Here is a 22,166-nt window from a genome sequence, read left to right as displayed (position 1 = left end):
TAAAATAAGAAATGGTGATATTTCTTTGTATATTAACAAGTCTTAAACAGCCAGTGTTCAGACTGAAGTAATAAAAATGTTTGGCAACACTTCCCCCTCCCACCCCAAACTGGGATAAATACATTAAACTAATTGAATATGAAAACAAGTTTTTGAAATTTAAACTTATTTTGTATTTTAAAAAGTATGACCTTTTATCACCTCAAATTATTTTTGAAAGTAGGTAGGACTTTATGTTTTACTTTTCAAATATATAACATTTCATGTTTATATACTTAAATATTCATATAAACTATTTCTGAAACTTAGATGGATTTTTTTTTTCCCCCAGTTTTTAAAAGGAGAGCAATAGGCTTGAAATGTATAGGTTTACCCGGAATCCTCTATGGAGTCTGTCTTTCATAATTCCAATAAATTCTTTATAGCTTAATTGATCATCTTTGTCAACATCAAAAATCTTGAAGACTGTGTTCACTAAATGTGGTGAAAGTTTGAGGCCAGTGGCTACATAGACAGCACGCTTAAATTCATCTAGATAAATGACACAGAAAAGGGGTAAACCATTAATATTATTTTTATAATATGTGTTAGTTATCAACAAAGTTACAATGGAAGTTTTTTTTTCCCCCATAAACGTGGGTCATGATCTTATGTTAATGCAACTCTTTTCATTAATCATCCTATCTTTCAGAGAGCAAAAAATTTTTGTGGTTTTGGTTAAAAGGGCCTGGTATCAACCACAGACACTTTAGAGGTTATTAAAGTGAATAAGTTCTCAAGGAACTTACATTTCAGATGGGAGATGAGACACCTGCCCAAATAATCACTGCACAGGATCATGCAAAAAGCAGCAACAGAGCACCATGGAAATTTGGAAATATATGGTGAGTGTCCTGTAGTGTGGAGCCGGGGAAGGATAGAGAAGAGAGCCATCAGGGAAGCCTGCCAGTTTGTACATGAGCTGAGCCCTGAATAGAGGACTTCACTTTGCAGTGATGAGAGGAAATGGCAGATGAAGACGTGGAAGACCACAGGAGGGGGCGGGGCTGTGGGGATGAACGGGAGCACAACGCACGTTCAGAGCATGCGCAGTCTGGACACACATAGGCTGGGACGCTCTGACTTTGAGGCTCTGACTTTGAAGAACCTGTGTGTTCTTCAACAGACAACTGGGGAACTGAAGAGTTTTCGGTGTGTCAAGAGTTGACTAATCTGTTTTATAGGAAGGTTATTCTGTGCGTTGTCCAGGAAACATGGAAGAGGAGAGTGGATAATGGCAGGAGTACCACTGATCTGGCTACAGCAATAGTTGTTTTTAAGTGGTAATAACCTGAATTAAGGTGCTAGAAGTTGCAACAGAAAAAGAAAAAAAAAAAAGGCAGATCTATTCCTAGCACCTGCCAAGAATGATGTTTTTCATTTCCTAGTTCCACAAAGTAAAAGAGCAGCCTTCCATTCTGAACAAGGTAAGTAGGTAGACTCTTTTTCTCTTTTTAAGGTTGACTCTCTTCCCTTTTTAAGGTTGATTAGTAGATTTATTGGGCTTCCCTGGTGGCTCAGATGGTAAAGAATCCTCCTGCAATGCAAGATACCTGGTTTCAACCCCTGGGTTGGGAAGATCCCCTGGAGAAGGGAAAGGCTGCCTAATTCAGTATTCTTGCCTGGAGAATTCCATGGACAGAGGAGCCTGGCGGACTACTTGTCCAGATTTATCATGGCAATAAAACACTAGTGTGTTAAGGCAGGGCTCCCAAAGGTTTTGGTTTTTATTTTTGATAAAAAGGTTTTTTGGCTGCACTGCATGTGAGATCCTAGTTCCCCAATCAGGGATCGAACCCATGTCCCCTGCAGTGAAAGCATGGAGCTTAACCACTGGCCTGCCAGGGAAGTTCCAGGTTTTGGTTTTAAAACACTAAAATGTGTTAAGAACATCGAGATCAGTCAAAGGGTGAAATACGAAAAATTTTCAGGTTTCTTTTTACTCAATGAAAAAGTGAATAAAGCTATGGAAGGGATTCACTGTGTTTTGGAGAGAGAATTGTCATGTAGGGGCTCCAGTGTACCCTCTCCCTGGAACTTGGTAATAAAATAATGAGACTGTCCTCTGAAATTAAACTGGGGGATTAGCACTTACTAGATATGACATAGGTAAAATCACTGTAAAGATATAACCAAAAAGTCTATGGCAAGAATATTTAAAAATGATATGACCACAAGGGAAGGGAAAATGGCCACAGAATCCTGGGAAAGGACTTGACTTGTAAAGCCTCCCCACAGGGAAGGAAGGAGCTGGACCTGAGGACAACAGCATTCTGAATTCTAGGGCAGCTGTAGTTTTTGGTAAATTAAGTAAAACTGTCATTTTTATATAACATTCTTTTCTTTTCTTTTTTTTAACATTTTATTTATTTTTTTATATGATATTATACATGTTTTAATGCCATTCTCCCAAATCATCCACCCCCCCTTTATATAACATTCTTAAAACTTGGTTAATTTAAGTCCATCGCTAAGAGGTGGCATTGCTGACAAAATTCAGGTTTCTGAGCCAGCAGAGAGTATGGGTCAAGTCAGTAATACAAACAAATAATGTGAATGTCAACCTGTGATGATGTGTGTGGCATGGCTGGCTGGCCCTTGTATAGGGAGACACATACCCCTCTATGTTACTGAGCAGCCATGAGGTTTTTTCCTCTTTGAACCTTTACAAACATCATTAGCTTTTCCTCATAATGTGCGATGAAAGGCAATAATAAGTTTAATACCAAAATTTAGACTGTGCTTAGGGAAAATGAATTTCCCATTGAAGTATACACCAAACTTTCAGGCAAATGGATGATGAATATGACAGACATATCTGTTAACTTGTTGTCAAAGGTTGCTAAAGAATTGTGGTATGCTTTTAATTTTTGCAAGTTTATTACTTACCTTGTCCTATAGAACGACTTGCAAAATTATACATATTCAAAGCTATTGCAAAGTCTTCTAGGTTGTTCAAAAACTGGAAAAATGACCTGAATTCATCAAATGTAATGCCCTATATTGGGAAAAATACATGTAAATATATTTAGCATTGTCAAATTAATTAAAATAAATATCCACACTTACTAGAAATACAGTAAGCCTCAGCAATATATCTTCTAAGTAAATATTTCCAGGGTACTTTCTGAAACCTTCTTTCTTCAAATGGAATGTAAAATTCCACTCAATTTTTTCCCATGGGTAATGTTACTACTATTAGCAATGATAGGTGAAAACACTGTCATATCAGCACAGAGTTTAAAAAAATGCTACAATAAAAATAAACTTAAAAGTTTCAATTTTATTTCAAGCCTGGGTTTTTTAAGCCTTAAAAGTAAATATGATCATTAAGAAAAAAAATTTACAAACTTTCTCCTGTACATGTATTATTTAAACATATTTTGGCATTAGGTCATTAATGCCTTTATAATGACAATGAAAAATAAAAATGTCCAAAAACCCACAGGAGTGTGTTTTTACTTGTTCGTGCTAGATGAGGCTGCCAGGACAGTGGAAGGAGGTACAATGCAAGTAGAGCTCTGGGAGGCCCAGCACGGGGCTTGGGGTAGGATCATGTATAGGATTCAGTAATGTTATTTACATAAAATGGAATTATTACCACTGTTATAGCTTCAGTTAAACAGGAGAGCTACTTAAGGTAAGCACAATGTATCTCTGATAATACAAATTTGGACATGAAGAGGTGTATTTAATTAATGTGTTGTTCTTAGCAAAATGAACAAAACTGAGAGAGAAAAATAAACTGAGAAAGGAGCAGAGGGCCAAGAGCTTAGGCTTAACAAATTCTGACCTTCCTGCTTAACAAATTCTGACCTTCCTGGGGTAGCAAGGGAGGGGAAACTTATATAAATAATATTTATATAATAGGTAAGTATGTATTAGGTTGGAAGGATAGACCTCATTGAGAAGTAATGTAGTGAGCCATGTATATATCTAAGAGAAGAGCTTCAGGGACTGTCTATCTCCTTTTCTAGTCCTCAAGACCTTTGGTCCTCTTCATAATATTTACCATTATCTGAAAAGATATCATTTACTATTTTTCCTTTACTTCTTTGTTGTATCTCTCCAATGAAATGTATCCCATGAGAGAAGGATTTTGTTGATCTTATCACTTTATCCAAAGTGGCCAGAATAAGGCCTAGTACACAGTAGAATAAAACCTAGTAAGTACTATACATAATAGCTTAATATCTCCTAGACAAATGAGTGGAAATGAAAAAGCATTTTAGAAATGTAAAGTGCTATTGAAATACTATTAGTTGTTATTCTTTTGGAGAGATGGAAATGACAGCAGAAAGGAAAGGCAGAAGTAAGATGTGGTAGGAACAACACTGGCCGAGAGTCTTGGGTTTGAATCCTTGCCAAGTGTCTTAAGTGCCTGAGAGCCTTAGGTTTCCATTTTCTAAAAGAAAGTTGTCAATATCTGGAAGGCTGCTTTAAGGATTGATGAGATAATGCAGAAAAAAAAAAGAAAAAATCAGTGAGAATCAATGCTGGTTCACCTGCCGTATTTTCCTTTTCTCATTGTAATGATTTGTTATGTCTAAGATGTGCTATGCTTAGTCGCTCAGTCATGTCTGACTCTTTGTGACTCCATGGACTGTAACCCACCAGGCTCCTCTGTCCATGGGATTCTCCAGGCAAAAATACTGGAGTGGGTTGCCTTGCCTTCCTCCAGGGGATCTTCCCGATCCAGGGATTGAACCCAGGTCTCCTGCACTGAAGGTGGATTCCTTACTGTCTAAGCCTCCAGGGAAGTCCAAGAAAACTGTATGTTTAAGATATCTCTATCAATTAAAAGTTTTCAGAAGCTGAATTTAACTTGAAACTTTGTTTTTTTATTTTTTTGGCTATCCCACGTAGCTTGCAAGATCAGAGTTCCCTGACCAGGCCATGGCAGTGAAAGCACTGAGTCCTAACCACTGGAATGCCAGGGAATTACCTAAAGAAAATTTCTTATTTTGAAATAATTTGATATAAAAAAATAGTTACAAAGAGTTCAAATGTAAAAATGTATATGTAAAAAACAGTACAGAGAGTTCCCTACACACTTCACCCTATAATTGAATTTTTTGAATTATTTTTATAATTTTCCACTGGATAAAAGAGAAAAAGCAGATACCTCAAGGCCCTAAATAATACACCAGTAGCTTGAGAAAATAGTACAGTTTCCAATATTTATTCTTAGGGAAGTGTCTATGAATTGGAAGAAATTTAGTTCAACATGTAAAACAGATTTAAAAAAAAAAAAAACAACCCTAAGAGATTATATAAACTAATAGTCAAAAACATCAAGTCCTTTTTTCCTCATTCCATGGGGCCTGCAGAATTGTTAGCACCGTCACAGTGTATTCATTTTAAACAAAGTCAAACTGTTTGCAAGTTTTCCTTGGATAGATTAACTTGATCCTTCTACAAACACAAATAGAAGGCAATACATCCCAAACATCCCATGCGTTGAGAGGTGCTTGTAACACCAGTTCTATTCGGTTGCAGCGATGCATTCAAATACCACTAGATAATGTAACTGCTCAGAACTGCTGACAAAATATGTGCCACTAAACAAACAGACACTCAGTTGTCCCAGGTTCTTAACCATCATGCCGTCCAAACTCTTTGAAAAACCTCACTTCAGTACTGATAAAATCATTCACTCATCAATAGCTGTCTTCCAGTGACCTTTTATTAAGGGTATTAGGGAAATGAATAAAGTGTGACCGAAATGATGTCAATATAAACTATTTTATATGAGGTGATGCTTACATAGTAGCCAAAGCATATAGCTCAGCAGAATTCTCTTGAAAAATGATATTCATAATGTGAATAAAACAACTGTTGATAACATTAAAGGTTTTCAACATGTCTAAGAAAAATAAGGGTAAAAATAAAAATTTAATAATTTTTAAAAAAGAAAAATAAGGATATATACCCAGAATTTTCAATTCATCAATTTTTAAAATTTAGCAGAGCACTTAAGACACATAGGAACAAAGAGTGGAATATATTCAAAGTATGTATGAATCCACAGGGGAGCAGAACTAACAGGACAATATATTTTACAGACCTATACAATTACAAGCTAATAACACACTGTTAACAAAATAAAAATGAGGATCAGATACCTTTTCTTCAGGTATACTGTAACGCACATTTTCCAAAAATACTGATGTATTTTCCACATTTGTATATCGTAAAAGAATATGAGCAAAGTCTTCTTCACTGATAGTATTCATCCCATTAGAGTAGGAAAGAAATTCTATTTCTAAAACTTCTGTTTGGAGGTTATCCATGAACCTATGACAAAAAATACATAAGCAATGAATAAGTGAAGAGTGATGGTAACAGATGGTACTTGCCTCTGAAGACTTTTGCTCCTTACTCTGTAAAATGGGCATAACAACAATACCTTGCAGGGTAGTGATCAGACTTAAAGGAGTTCATGTGTCCTGCCTAGTATTTACTATCATAAACACTGTATACATGCTTATTACTACTTATTGTTACTGTGGCTTACTAAGACTAAGGAATTGGTAATATTCTTTCATCTGAACACACAGGGAATAATCCAGATATCTAGACTTTTTTTTTTTTTATCATTCAGTGACTTCCTATTATATTTATCAATATGACTACTGGTACACAGGCACTGATGGAAGTGGATATTTGTTGTTATAGAGAGTATCTTTAGCTAAAATGAAAGCAGCAAAGAGGTGAGTGTCACTGCATTAGATGACTCCTTTCTGACTTTAGCATGTTAACATTTTTCAATATGAGTATAAAAATTAAGCTTACCTATAAAAATCTTCAAAGTTGAGCTCAGCTTTTCCTTTCTTCCCAAAAAAGTGTACAAGAAGTGTAGTATCTGTTACTAAGTTTGTAATGTCATCAGCACGCTTAAAAAAAAAATCACAATTTGAAAGTTAGTTACAGCAAAACAGAATAGGAATATCCAATATTCCCCAAAGAATGTAAATATATTAAAATTAGAGTAAAAAGCATAAAGATGTATCAACACATGCCATTGCAATTAATAAGAAGTTCAAAATGTGAAAACAGAATTATAGATGAAATTGATGTTTATCTTCAAAAAGCTTAAAGCTCTGATTTTATAAGAAGTATTCAGCCTCACATTGTGGTTTGAGTCTTTCAAGGCCCTTTATGTGACAATACAGATACTAACGTGTTAGTTGCTGAGTTGTGTCTGACTGTTTGCAACCCCATGGACTGTAGCCCACCACACTCGTCTGTTCATGGGATTCTCCAGGGCAAGAAGACTGGAGTGGGTTGCCATGCGCTCCTCCAGAGGATCTTTTTGACCCAGGGATCGAACCCAGGTCTCCAGCATTGCAGGCAGATTCTTTACTGTCTGTCACCAGGGAAGCCCCTATGTGACACTAGGTTAGTACAATTTTTGAGTAGTGCTTGAAAGGCACTACTACTTTTACCCATAACTTTAGGTTGAGGAGATAGACTGATGTAATGGGAAGAGGACAGGATTTGAAATCAGAAGACCTGAGCTTACTGACTTTTTTGATCATCGGCTTCCTTACCTGTAAAATGGGAAAAACCCTATCTGTAATAACCATTGTGAGGATAAAACTAGAATGTGAGTGTAAATGAAATATACAAATGTCCTTATTGGTAGTCATAAGATGTTTTGGCAAAAGCATTAAAACCTTTGGAGGGGGAGAGAAGATATCTCCTGTTAATTACAGACATTCTTCTCTGATTGTGTATAATCAACTCTAGTCAGTTTATTATCCAAGGAACAGCTTAACTTAGTAGGGGGAGGAAATATCAAGATATTGAGAAGCATGCCTAAATGGAGCATAAGAGTGGAGGCTCAAGCTGATCAGAAGTCAGCAAGAAGGACTGGAGTATCCATCTGCAGGCCAGAGGGATGGGATGTGGAAGGGGTCAGGATGGCTAAGAAGAGGAGCAGGGGACAGGTTTTAGAACAAGTTGCTACTTCACAAATAAGCAGTAGTGTGATGAGCAAACAGGAACAATGAACTCAAGAGTCAGATTTCTGAGCTTTAAATCCTGACTTTTCCCCTCATTGGTTAAGTGGCCTTGGGGAAGTTAATCTCACTGAGGATATTATTATCCTCAGGAATAACAACAGTACTTACCCTAAAGGGTTGTCATGAGGATTAGATAACCCCTGTTAATCAGCACTATCACTGGCATATTATAAATGCTCAATAAATGTTAGCAATTATTATTCATTTCTGTCAAATCTGTATATTCCAAGAAGTTAAAAAAGGACAAGACAGGAAATAATATTGGAACTTAATGCAAAAAAATATTTTTACATGGTATACTTACTTCTTTTGTGTTACTGAAACTACATATATTATACAGATCTAACTAACAAACTGCCTTACAATGAGAGGATATAGGAACACTAAAAGTTAGTGAACTCAGGTAACACAATTACGAATGTTTTCCTCTGGTGTTGTCATGTTCCTGACCTCGAGACATAATACACTGAAATGAGATGGCTTTGTTTCACACAGCTTCTAAATAATGACCTCATTCGGCCAGTTTTTCTCATGCCCATTGAGCAGAGCAAATCTTCATTTACAGTCTTTCATCATCAAAATCTTATTAGACTTAGGTTGCACTTATCCAGATAATCCAGATCCACAGAGGCATAAATAACAGTTGGACATTAGAGAGAAAAATTAGAAAATGGAAATGGTGAAAACCTTTTCCCCTCATTCAGTGAAACAGAGTACTGTTGGCAGTCATTGAAAACTATACCAGTGTCCTTGGTATCCTAACAGTGTTATATAACTTAAATCACAGGAGCACTGAGACAAAAATAGAGACTTTATCCCTTTGATTCTTGTGCTTATTGTTAAAATGAATTCAGGTGTTTTCATAACAAAGCAAAAAAAGAACCCTATGGGCCATTTACATGAAGAGCCATTATCTAACTCTGTTTTGACTAAAAATTACTTTAAAATGACTTCATCAAAAATGAAATAAATTAAAAAACCTGCATAAAATACAAATATGTCAAATTATTAAAGAGTTTTAAGAAATTCTTTCAATGTATTTTTATTGATTACTATGTGATAATAATCTTATCAAGCTCTATTCAAGGGCTGGAAGAAATCTTCAAACTCTTGATATGTTAGTGAAGGTTTTAAATAACCTACTAAAACTTATTAAGGGTTAGTAATGTTTAAAGTAAATAAGAAAAAAATCTAAATTTCATCTGTAAAGCTCAAAACAGTTTGTATAATTCCAGTACTCACAGACTTTACTCAACAGTTGCACAATAGACATATTGTACTATGAATTTGTTATCTATTATTTTGGCTAGAAAGTGGTATAATTTTTCTGAAAGCGGCATATTCAGATTTTCATTATCACAGGGTTTTACTATCATTGAAAAAAATCTATGGTTAGAAACAGCTCTGAAATAAGCATATGAGAGGCTAATCTCAAGTTTACCTACATTATGTAAAGAGACCTGCTTTACTCTCAATATTTACATTTAAAAAATAAAAGAAACAAAGAAATACAAATATATACAGATCTAAGCTTTCTTTCTGAACTAATTTGAATCCTGAAATACTGATACTATTAACAATTCATGTTAATAGTATGTTACAGTGGCATCAGTAATAACTGATAAGGAATTATAATGGGTTGGAATTTAACTACAGCTAATTCTCTATTATCCTCTCTAATGTTAGGAAGGTAGTAACACAGATAATCCCTCAATAATTATTTTACCTGAAAACACAAGTTTTGTTTTCTTTTCATTTTTCTTTATACTTCCCTCCATCCAATTTATTTTCATGATGTTTTAATTAAATTAGCCAGCTTATGATTATAGCTGTGGATTGATTACAGTCAATGGTGTGCTAGTAAACTAGCTTGCAAAGGGGAAAAAAAAAGCCAGATTTGTGCTGTTTCCAATGTCTAATACACTCCTATCATGGCCACTTTGAAGGTACCAATGGGATGTCACAGAATGCTGAGTTGGGAAGAGATGTGCTGTAAAAGCCAGCCCCAGCACAAGTCTGAAAGAGCAATAAACATCTTCAAGAGATCCTATGCGAATCTTATATACAAGATCTTTGAGTATATGTATGAGCCAACTGGTCTTCTGATATTAAACCTCCCAAGATTTAAATTAAAGCAGATTGTGTCTAAGTGTGAGAATTTCTTTCTAGCAGAGCTAAATGAGATTAAAGATAGGCTGGAGGCTGAGAGGCGAACAGTCCGTGCTGGAGAGATAGCAAGATAGAACTGCTAATTTGAAGCTGGGCACAGCTGGCTTGTAGGGACTCTAAGGACTAGTGTCCCCAGTTGCTCTTACTTTTAGGCACTGACTACTATGTGCCTACATAAATGATTATAGAATTAAGCACTTCTAAAATATGTGTAAGTGGAATATCCATTAGCACTTTATGACCCCAAATAGCTAGAATTTAAAAAGGTGATTTTTAAACATTAATAATTACTAGCCATAATCACATCATATTTATATATCACATACAGACCAAATATAGGGCAAAATGCTTTATTTACTTGTTTTAGGATTTTAAAATTGAGCACAAGTGGCAAAATTAGCATTTCTAAGTGTCTACCATGCTCTCGAGATGTCAGTTGAGTAACACTGTATATATGGGTAACAGAAGTCATATCTGATCCAGTTTACTTCTCTAGATATTTTTAAGTGTAATTTTTAAAAACAAAACTTTAGAAAAAGAAATGAGAAGCCAACTTTAAAGACAAAAAGATAATGAAAAATACATTTCTTAGTATTTACTGAAAAAGTCCTTTACGATAAGCCAGCCAGCCATCTCTAATAAAGTTCTTAAAAATTCTTAATAGGAAACATAGAACAGTATTCAACCTATAACACATAGCCCATCTTTTAAAATGACAAATTCCTATTAACGGGCAAAAAGAGAGTGGGGTGGTGGGAGCCGTCCGCCTGAGTGCAGCAAAAAGGTACATGTCTCTATGGAATTCAAAAACAATAATGAGTGATGTAATGGTCGGTCTGCTTTTAATTTTCCATGCATTGGCAATCCTAACCAATATCAAAGAAAAATGTTCCTCCCTTCCTGGACGGACTGCTCTTAGCACAATTCCCCCATGCCCACCCCTGGTAAGCTGCTCACTATGAATAGTGGGAAACTGGATTGTTTACATATATTGTAACTCTAAAGCATTAGATATCTTTTACTAAGTTCATGTAACATTGAAGTTTATAAGGTTAAAAGAGTCAGTGAAACTATAAATAGTATTTTCAAATGTCCTAAAAGTGATCCTAAAGTGAAAAATAATATTTCCTTTTAATTAGGTTGGAAAGTCAAGTTTTCTACAACAAGCAGGTAGATTTAGACAATTAAAGGTGACCTTGCAGCCCCTGCCAGCACAGCTGACATATTCAAATATACCAATTTATATATAGGAATTATTGCTTTCCTAGAGAAAAGGGAAAATACAAAATACATTTTTGGTTTCATCACTGTGACTCTAAAATGAAACAAGGACCAGATTAAGAAAGTGGCATGTGGTACAAGGACCTGGTTGAGGTCCGATTATACCTCTGCGAGGTCTGAGAAGAGTGCTTGGCTTGTGTTACGTCTCAGTGTATCCCAGTAGCTTCTGGAGACGAGTTCCTCAGCATCTGTTTTAAGTACCTGTGGAAGTTTTTAAGAAGCACAACTGAAATCTAAAGAACAGTCCCAAACAATGATAATTTATACACTCTAATCTCTTCTAGCCAAACTTGAAAAGGAAGAAAACACACTAGCTTACCTTTTTTGTTTTCTGCTGCACACAACAGTATTGTATTACATCACCGGTAAACCCAGGCCATTTTCAAAGCGGTAACGTATATAACCACTATTTCTAAGTACAATGTGGCTTTGTCAAAAAATCACCTTCTTCACTCCTGGGCCCATGCCCTTCTACTGAGACACACATCACTTCTAAGAAAGTGTGAAATAAAAATTTTATTCACACCTGTGTGAAGTAAATTCATTTGAGGAGATTTTGGCAATTTTATAGCAACCCAGGAAAATTCTGCTTAACTTAAAAATGAATTGTTAGCTAGCATATGTTAGTGCATCAAAGAATCAAAATGACCACATCCATACGTTAGAGAAAATTTAGATTAATCCAAAACTTGTCAGAAAGAAGTACGTGAGTTTCAGGCAAACCACTCAGAGCTAACCAAGGATTTGGTAAGTGTGTCTATGGTAAACAGATCAGGTACTTTCTGGTTTATCCCAGGGACACAGCACCAGCTTCCACCTCAGCACAGGCTAGTCTGAAGGTGATAATCAAGATGAAGAAGTGTTGTCTAATCTTCATATGAACTGTAGAACTTCAAGCTTAACTTGGACTGTATAAACAAAAGTAATTAAATCTGGTCTCTGTCAGAATTTATCAGGGAAGATTTCACAGATTCTCAGGCTTGGTCTTCTTTGGGTTACTGTAAGAAGAAAAATGCTGCATAATGAACTTAGGGGTGAGTGGCTGACGATGAGAGAATTCTCATTTCTTGTGTGTGTTAATTTTCAAAAGTCCAGTGCCCCTAATGAAATTATAAGCATCTGGCAATTATTTCAAAGACCTATATTTTAATTCATAATTATGAACTAGAAAACACTGCCTACTGCCCATATTTTAATAAACTCTTAATAAAATGTTTCTAATAAGGTATCATTAAGCAGGAGTCACTTATATAACATAGATATATTTACTACCATAACAGTAAACATAGTAATATGGCAAGAGAGTGTGCTCATCACCCCCTTTAGTAACTAAATAAGCTTTCACCAAGTAAAATTAGCTGAGTGGAGAGCTAACACAGTTCTTTCTCTTTTCCATATATATAATAGAACTTCGATAAATGGTTACTAGATTAAATACTTTGCCAAGTTATCTAAATATTTTGACCATGGATATATTTTTAAACTGTAACTAGAAAGTTGGTATACCATAAAGAAAAGGATTGTTAAACCAAAGAAACTAGAAAATAAGGCTTACTGCACAATTATTAGGAGGATAAAAGGAGATTTGTTCTATGAAGCCAGGCCTCTTCCCTACTTTGAAACACTGGTCACCATCACCCCTTCCAGCCATCACACACAGACTTTGATGACATTAAAAATATTTGCAACATATGAAGGGATAAAATTAGTTTGACAACCTATACTGACATGGATTGCTATAGGAAAAAATGTATGTTCTGAGAACAGAAAAGACAGAGAGGAGGAAGAAAGGAAGGAAAAGAGGAAGAGAGAGAGGAAGGAAGAAGCTAGAGTGTGAAGAATTCAGGTACTGGAACCCTAATCCCCAAGGAGATGGCATCAGGAGGAGGTGGGGCCTTTGGGAGGTGATTAGGCCATGAGGCCAGAGCCTGCAAGGATGGGATTGGTGTCCTTAGCAAAGGGGCCTGAAAGACCTCCCTTCCCCTTTCCACCACCTGAGGATGCAGTGAGAAGGTGCCAGGAAGTATGCCCTCAGCAACTACTGCACTGAGGCTGCTGGCTTGCTGACCTTGGACCTCCAGCTCTCAGAACTATGAAAACATGATCATTCATCATAAGTCATCCACTTTATGGTATTTTTTATATTGCAGCTCAAGCAAACACAGAAGGAAAGAAGGAAAGAAACAAAATAAGGGAGAATGGGAGGACAGAAGAAAGGAAGAAAAAAGGTGGTTAGAGGGAAAAAAGACTGATTTAGAGATGAGAATATGCCACTGTGGGAAGCAGAACAGTGGTGTCCTAAGGTTGTTCATGTCCAGATAGGCAAATAAACTATATATATAGTATATTTGAGAAAGGTTATACCCAGAGATTAGGCAAACGAGGGGAAAAAATCCCAAAATAGCAGCCCATAGAATTGGGCAGGAAACTGTCTTTGCTACTAGTGATATTTAAAAACACACAGAAACATAGAACACACAGGAACACACAGAAAACACACAGAAAAATAGAAACAAAGAAAAGAAAATTACATCTTTATAATTTGGGCCAATACAACAACTGTGCCCTGAGACACCATAATCTGAGAACTGTAAATTAAAGTCACACGGGACTGCAGGTCTCTGCAGTGTATCACAGAAATACACCCACAAACAAGTCTTCCTGGAAAACACACACTCTTAACCCAGGCCTTCAAGAATCACCACAGACACATTCCAACAAATACATGCTCATAATATGAGATCGTGTGTGTGTGCTAAGTCACTTCAGTCATATCAGACTCTTTGCAACACCATGGACTTGCAGCCTGCCAGGCTCCTCTGTCTGTAGGATTCTCCAGGCAAGAATACTGGAGTGGGTTGCCATGCCCTTCCATGAAAGAACGTAAGTCATCACAAGTAGGAACTAGCAGAAAAAAACAAACAATAGAACCAGAGCTGCAGATTTCAGATGCTGAAATGATTAAATATGGAATACAAAATAAGCTTAATAAATTTAAAGAATATGAAGTTGCATGTGACAGGATTTTTTAGGAAAAACAGACTACTGAAAAGTATTAGGCTGATTAGAAAAAGTAAAACTTCTAGAAATGAAAAATGAATCACTGAAATTTAACTGAACTGAACTATATACAGCTAGAGAGAAAATCTAGCTGTAAAGGTAATATGAATAAACTATACAGAATGCAGTGTGAAAAGAAACAATGTGGCAAATTAAAGAGGAGTTGACAGACATAAAACATGAATATCTATGAAAGCTCTAGAAAGTCACAGTTGAGAAAATGGGAGGGAGGAAACATTCAGAGAGACACTGGCAGTAAACATTCAAGAAATAATGAAAGCAAACAATCCTCATATTTGAGAAGCCCAATAAATTTCATGATAAGTAAAAGCAGAAAGATAGATTGTAAGAAAACTGTAGAATAGCAAAGGCAAAGAGAACCTTAAAAGCACCCAGAAAGAAAACAGATTAACTACAAAAGAATAATTAGACCCAGAGCGGACTTTTCAATTTCAACAACAGAAGCCAGAAGACTAGAATGACATCACAATTTGCTGAGAACACATGTCAATCTATAATAATATACCTAGTAAAATTATCTTTCAAAATAATGGCATGTATACATATATCAAATAATTATACACCTGAAGCTAATATAATACTATATGCAAATTATGTCTCAATTAAAACAAACAAACAAATCCACAGAAACGGAAGAGACTGGTGTTTGCCAGAGGCAAGTGGCTGGAGGTGGCAGGGAACTGGGTGACGGTGGTGAAAAGGTGCAATCTACCAGGAATAAGGTAAGTCAGTCTTGGGGATGTAATCAACATATAGCCTGGCAACTACAGTTAACAATACTCTACAGTGTACAGGAAGCTGCTAAGACAATACATCTTAGTTTTCATCACAAGGGAGAAAAATTGTAACTATGTGATGGGACAGATGTCAACTAGACTTACTATGGTGATTATTTTGTGATAAATATATATATCAAATTATACATCGTAAACTGATACCATGTTATATGTCAATTATATCTCAATAAACTGGAAAAAAAATAAGGGTGGAATAAAGAGATTTCCTGAGAGAGGGCTTTAAAAAAATTATCAGAAGATCATCACTTGGGGATATACTTTGTGAGTATAAGATTATGAGATTTAAGAAGGGGAGAAATTAAAGAGGTAATTACTGAGAAAAGAATAGCAAATATATAAGTAATTTGAAACAAACATGGCTGATACATATTTTAAAAGTCTAACTTGGTGGATTATAAAATACAAGGGTAGACATTATTGTTTTAAGTACACATGCCAGGAGCAGAAAGAATGGTACTAAAGAAATTTTAAACTCTATTTTTGAGAAAGAGAATAAAGATACAGTCCAATCTAAGACTTTATTATTTTAAGTATATTTACTAAATTTTCAAGAATAACTACATAAAGAAAAGAAATACAATGAACATCTTCTAAACTAAAAATAAATCCAGTTTGTATAAATACAAATGAAGAAAGGAGAAAAAAAACAGTATACAGAATGGCTAAAGTAAATCCAAATAAGTTAGTCATCACAGTAATATAAACTGAATTTCCAATTAAAAAGCCCATGTTATCTACCCAGAAAAAAGAAACCAATAAAGTACACAAGATACACGTAAAAAAAGACATATCCAAAATATAAGGGAAAAAATAGGTTGAAAATGATAAACCAGGCTTCTAGTAATGAAAAGAGAGAAAACAATGCCAATCTTCTCACTGAGAACAATTGAAAAAACTAGACAAAATATAATACAGATGTATCTTAAAGCATCTTAAAGACACTATCTGCCTTTTGTACTACATTTTCAGGTACAAAAGCAATGGTGCGTAAAATTTCTGAAGCCTTAGTACAATGACAGCAGTGGGACCAAAGGCCAAAGTCATTACATTTTTCAGAAACTGTCACATTCTCAGTTTCATATACTCACATTAAAATAAAATTCACTTAAGAATATACTTGCTGAAGAATAGAACTCATAATTTTGTTAATTTGATCTTTGAGCACACATCTTTTTAACATTCAGTGTGAAGGGAAGCAAGCATAAAGCACTTCTGCTAATGAAGTACTATGGTTGTCTTGAGAAAAAACATCCAGGTGGTGATTTGTGTTGCAAGGTAAATTAACCACTTTTTTCATGAACCATCATTTTTACTTGAAAGAACACCTGATAAAACAAACTATGGTTATTTAGACCTTGGTATATGGCAGACATCTTTTTGGAAAATGAACCCAGTGAGCCTGTCGCTTCAAGGGAAACAACTGATAGTATTTGTTGCCCAAACAATATACTGAACAGACTGAATACAGAAGCATCTAAGAGAAACTGGCTGTCTTCTATTAAGTCAAGTGTTAGAGATTTGAAACAAATGTAAAAATACTACTTTTCTCATTACATTTTTGAAGTTATTTTTCATAAAAAATGTTTAGGATAACATGTGAGTTTTTATTATTTTTAAATATATGAATAACTACCTTAAAATTTCTGAGTTTTAATTTCTAATATGGTAAATATAGATAAATATATCCAAAATATGAACAAAACTTCTTTGGATTCTCAATAATCTTCAACAATGTAGAGGGGTCCTGAGACCAAAACATTTGAGCACTGTTGCTTATAGTAATTGGAGAAGGTGATGGCACACCCCACTCCAGTACTCTTGCCTGGAAAATCCCATGGACGGAGGAGCCTGGTAGGCTGCAGTCCATGGGGTCTCAAAGAGTTGGACACGACTGAGTGACTTCACTTTCACTCTTCACTTTCATGCATTGGAAAAGGAAATGGCAACCCACTCCAGTGTTCTTGCCTAGAGAATCCCAGGGATGGGGGATCCTGGTGGGCTGCCGTCTATGGGGTTGCACAGAGTCGGACACGACTGAAGCGACTTAGCAGCTTATAGTAATAAAAATGAATGAACTAGAACCATTCATTAGATTCAATAACATAGATGAAGCTGACAATCATGATAATGAGTCAAAGAAGCAAGACACAAAAAAACTCATATAATATGATCTCATTTAATTGAAGATCAAAAGTGGGCAAAACCAAACTGTATCATTTAAGATACATAAAAAGGTTGTAAAATGACAAAGCAGTGACTGACATAAAGGTCATGATTGTGATTATCTTTTCCAGAAGGATTATGACTGGAGATATATGGAAGGGCTTCTTGGGGCATGTTTAATTTCTTGATCTATATTATATAGTAAACTTCTATTATTTTTTATTTGATATTTACATTCTATCAGCAGTAAATTTCCAAACTAAAATATATATTTAGAAAAAAATCAAGGAAAGCTTCATCATTACTAGAGGCAAAAATAGATAGTAAAAAACACAAAAAGGGAAAAGTCATATGTTAAAAATAAAAGGTAGTATATTTGACAACTAAAATAGATTTTTAACACAAACACATTTCTAGAGATCTAGGGATAGTATTTAATTAAAGATTTAATTTGCTAAGATGATTTAAGTGATCTAAATATATTCCTATAGAGGCAATAACAAGGCTTAGAAATATATAAAATAAAACTGGAATTACAGGTAGAAATTATTAAGTCTAACATAGGAATGTGTAATTTAACACACTATTTGACCAAACAAGTGGACAAAAAATTAGTAATGATGGAGATTTAAAACACATACTTAATATGTTTGATCATGCATATATTACAACCCTGTACCCCAAGTTGGAGAATATACATTATTTTCAAACAAAGATCATTTATGAATATTGGCACTGTTTTAGTTCATAAAACTAGTTCAATCCGTGTTAAAAAATTATAACTGGTACATTTTTGGACTCCAATGAAATCTGGATAATAATCTTTAAAAATTTGCCAAATATAAGGCATGTCAAAGTCATGCCTTGACTTTGCATTATTGACTTCATGTTTGCCTTACTTGTTCTTCTGGATGTTTTACATTTCTTTTCACCATAATAAGATAATCAAGAGTTGACTATATAAGAAATATGAAAAGAAGTAGGGTTGTTTGGAACAAAGAAGGCTATAATGTAACTGTCTTCTAGAAAATAAAGGAAAAAGAAGGCTATAATGTAACTGTCTTCTAGAAAATAAAGCAGCATGTTCAATCTTACACTGTAGGAAGGGATAATCTGACAGAGTAGAGGCAAAATCTACCATAAGAATGATTAAATTTTGGAACTGGCTACTGCAGACACCACAGAACTTCAATGTGTAATAGTAAAATCCAGAGGTACTGCATTTCCTGAAAGAACCTATTCCTAAAGGTAGAATCTGAGGTTATAATTAGTTCCATGAACTATACTCAAATTAGATACTTTATCACTCCAGCTGATCTACATACAATTCTGGAAACTAGCAAATAATTGCCAGCTAATTCATAACATTATACTATTTTTCTCTTAATGTCTAAGTAACTACAATTTGTTTATGTGGCTTAAACTAGAACCATATTAGTACCTGTTTCCTTTTAACAATACTACTCTGAAATGTATTATTTAAAAAAAATGCTTGTCTCTTATATGAAAATTATTTATGAGTTTAAAGGAAGCATATAAGTTGCCACAGTTGGAAAAATGGCCCATGCAATGACAGATTAGAAAAATAAATAACAAAGTCATAATTATTATTAACAAATTTTAAGCTTCATAGGGCATGTGGCATTAGAATCTCTGAGATTTCCATCTTTCACATTCTATTTTTGAAATAATTAACAGGAATCTTTAAAAATTTTTAAGAGAACAGTAGGCTTTATTCCATGGAAAACAGTGAATTTTGCAGAAAAATTTTAAAGTATCTTGTAAGGAATCAAAACAACCAGTCAGTCATAAGATTCCCATGGACTTGGCTTGTTTTCCAACCCATTCTAGGTCCATTCCTTATGACTTAGATATTTTACATTTATTTTATGCTGCATCAGCCTTTAGTGTATACTTGAGTCTCAAAGAGAATTAGTTTTTATAGTTTGGAATTTTTATTAAATATCAATTTCAGGAGGCACACAGCTAGAGTCTACACTATAATGGAACCTTTCAGTAGGACAATACTGAGTAGCTCACTGTAAATTCGAGAGTTTCTCTCAGGTGGATTTGTATAATTTGAGGGCTCCGTCTAAGTGACTTAAGGATGCCAGGGAAAATCAAACGGACTGTGCCTTTTACATTTAGAAGAGACCATGGCCTATTCTCAGTTGTGTAGCAACTGGGCTAATCCATAAGCTATGACTTTCTGGGAGAAAGAAAAGAACGAAAGCGTAGCATGAGAATACATCTGGAAGATCATTTGCAAGAACTCGCAACTTTTTCAGGAAAAGACGAGTTTGAAGATCATAATCCTTTTTGAGAAACAACATGATACAGTGATATATTGAACATATCAAGTGCCATCTTGTACAAGACTTTTGTAGAGACCAAAGGCAGTAGGCAGGCATCAAAAGTTTTAGGAAGAAAAATGGGGAGAAATACTGAGAACTAGCAAAAGTTTATCCATTAATATCTTTGGTATTAGAATTAAGACAAGACTGTACATCAGATGGAGAGATCTAGCTCTTAAAATACCTGTGTCCTGCAGGAGCATAGCCTGAGAATCTGCTCCATAAATTGTACTTAACTCTTCAAATACCACTGAAAAATATAAAAGGTCAATTACTCTACCAGAGTTTTGGGTTCTTGTTCACTCACCTTCACCTTATTTTAATCTAAAGCTAAAGAGAAAGAATTGCTCTGTAAATTTATAATTTTCTTATAAATCCAGGAAGGAAATAAAAACTGGGGGCTTGGTTTCACATTATTATATTCAATAAATTCCTAAACAGTCTCGATAGTAGATCTGGCTTTATAAAAGAAATAGCATTGTCAAGTATAACAGGTGAGGGCTATTTACATAAAGAACATTTAAAGGGTTGTACATACACTATTAGTAGGAGAATGGTATCCATAAAGTTGAAGACGCTGACATAGAGCACAAAGGGCCAAATGAAGTGTCACATTTCAGAATGAACCCAAGTATAGCAAAAGAAAAAAAAGAAAAAGACGACAAAATAATCAATTAGGAAGGGCAAATCATTATGCTACATTCTCTATAGAGCACGCACACAGTACAAGTGGGATAAATGTTAAAGATGAGTAGCAAAGTTTTTTAAATCTCGTATAATTAAACATTAAGTGAACGTGTGCTCATTTCAACCACTTTCATTATAACTTTTTAATGGAACTATTGGTTTGAATTAAACATGGTACTCCGAAGTACGCAGTTTTCCTGAGACATGCTTCAGCAATTCCATGTGCGATGAGGGGCAGACCTGGATGCAGCAGCATGGCGGTGGGGATGGCATGAGACCTATGCTGGAATACAGTTCAGCGCCTGTTAGTGCCATGGACCCAGGCAACTTAATGAACCTCTCTGAGATGGTTTTCTCTTCTGTGCAAAGGTGTGAAGACTTACCTGAGAGAAATGTAATGAGGACTAAATGAGAGTAACATGTATAATGGAGATAGTACAGACCTTAGCATATAGTAAGTGTCCCAAGAAATATTATGCTCATTTCTCTCTTCTGAAGGAGTTCATTTTGATATGTAAATATTTTAAAATTTAGTCTTGCCTAATTTTTGATTTGGGGATGTACTATTCAGTTTAAAATATTCTACTAATTAAAAGAGAATTTCATGTTTCACAATTAGCTAATCTTTTTGAGTATTTATTATATTTCAAACCCTGTTAAGTGGATACACAGTTTAACTCATTTAACCCCCATAATCATCATATGTGCTCATTACTCCTATTCTTGTACAAATGAAGAAACTGAGGCACAGAAAAATTTAAGGACCTAGTTCAAGGTCACAGAGGTAATGAATGGCAGAGCTAATAGTCAAAACTTGAAAAATCTGACTCCTACAATGTCTAACATAATCTATATATTTTCACCATAAGCTAAATTTCAGTTGTTTCAAAACTCAAAAATCTCATCAGTTCAGATATGCATTGTTTAAAATGTGACAGTTCACATTGTTAAAATGTGACAGCTATTAACGTTACCACTAATTATTACTATTATTGTAAAACACAATAAAAATATTTGAAGAGCACTGTATTGTCCTAGAGTGTTGCTTAGTTCAGAAGCTGCACTAAAGATTATTTCTGGATTGTTTTAAGAAATAGTTTGGATAGCTAAATTCTATAAGTGAGATTCCAGGAGCATTAATTGAACTGTAAGATAAACACCTCTGGGATACCTATGGAGATCAGTGTCTTTAGCAACATTCATTTCCATATAAGTAAGTGATAGAATACTTAAAAGTTATTTTTATCTGTTCTTTAAGTCTCCTTCCCCATGTATTTGCTAGATAATGTTTCACTGATCTACGTACGTTCATATAAAATAACACAATTTAGGGTATACTGATATAATTTAGATTTCATAATTCAGATAGACTTTCCCTAAATAATCCAAGTTAATAAAGTTTTACCATATTACTGTTATGAACTTATTTGCATTATATCATTGGTATTAAATTTACTTCACCTGGGATGCAATGAAGCTTTTGTGCTGACATGGTAGCTTTTCCCAATGTGGGTTGACTGCTATTATTATTCCCTTTCCTCTCTCCCTTTGTTACTCACTTAGGTATT

The 22,166-nt window shown here is 34.8% G+C and overlaps 1 protein-coding gene across 6 annotated transcripts in view; it reads right to left on the bottom strand.

Annotated features, from left to right (window-relative positions):
- The window catches only part of MICU3 (mitochondrial calcium uptake family member 3), a 93,231-nt gene that overhangs the window by 5,393 nt on the left and 65,672 nt on the right, over positions 1-22,166 (bottom strand). For 5 of the 6 annotated variants that reach the window (XM_070364354.1, XM_070364356.1, XM_070364352.1 and 2 more), the window contains 6 exons: positions 20,450-20,488; positions 11,622-11,717; positions 6,835-6,935; positions 6,165-6,336; positions 2,929-3,037; positions 374-531 (listed from right to left, as the gene is read on the bottom strand). In XM_070364354.1, the coding sequence (XP_070220455.1) occupies positions 374-531; positions 2,929-3,037; positions 6,165-6,336; positions 6,835-6,935; positions 11,622-11,717; positions 20,450-20,488 (675 nt within the window). The remainder of the gene's footprint in view (positions 1-373; positions 532-2,928; positions 3,038-6,164; positions 6,337-6,834; positions 6,936-11,621; positions 11,718-20,449; positions 20,489-22,166) is intronic. The other variant, XM_070364353.1, reaches the window with a different exon arrangement.

The sequence above is a fragment of the Bos mutus genome, chromosome 27 (assembly GCF_027580195.1).
Source record: "Bos mutus isolate GX-2022 chromosome 27, NWIPB_WYAK_1.1, whole genome shotgun sequence".
NCBI classification, from domain to species: Eukaryota; Metazoa; Chordata; class Mammalia; order Artiodactyla; family Bovidae; genus Bos; species Bos mutus.
The sequence above is the reverse complement of the archived record's forward strand: the minus strand, read 5'-3'. Positions and strand labels throughout refer to the sequence as shown.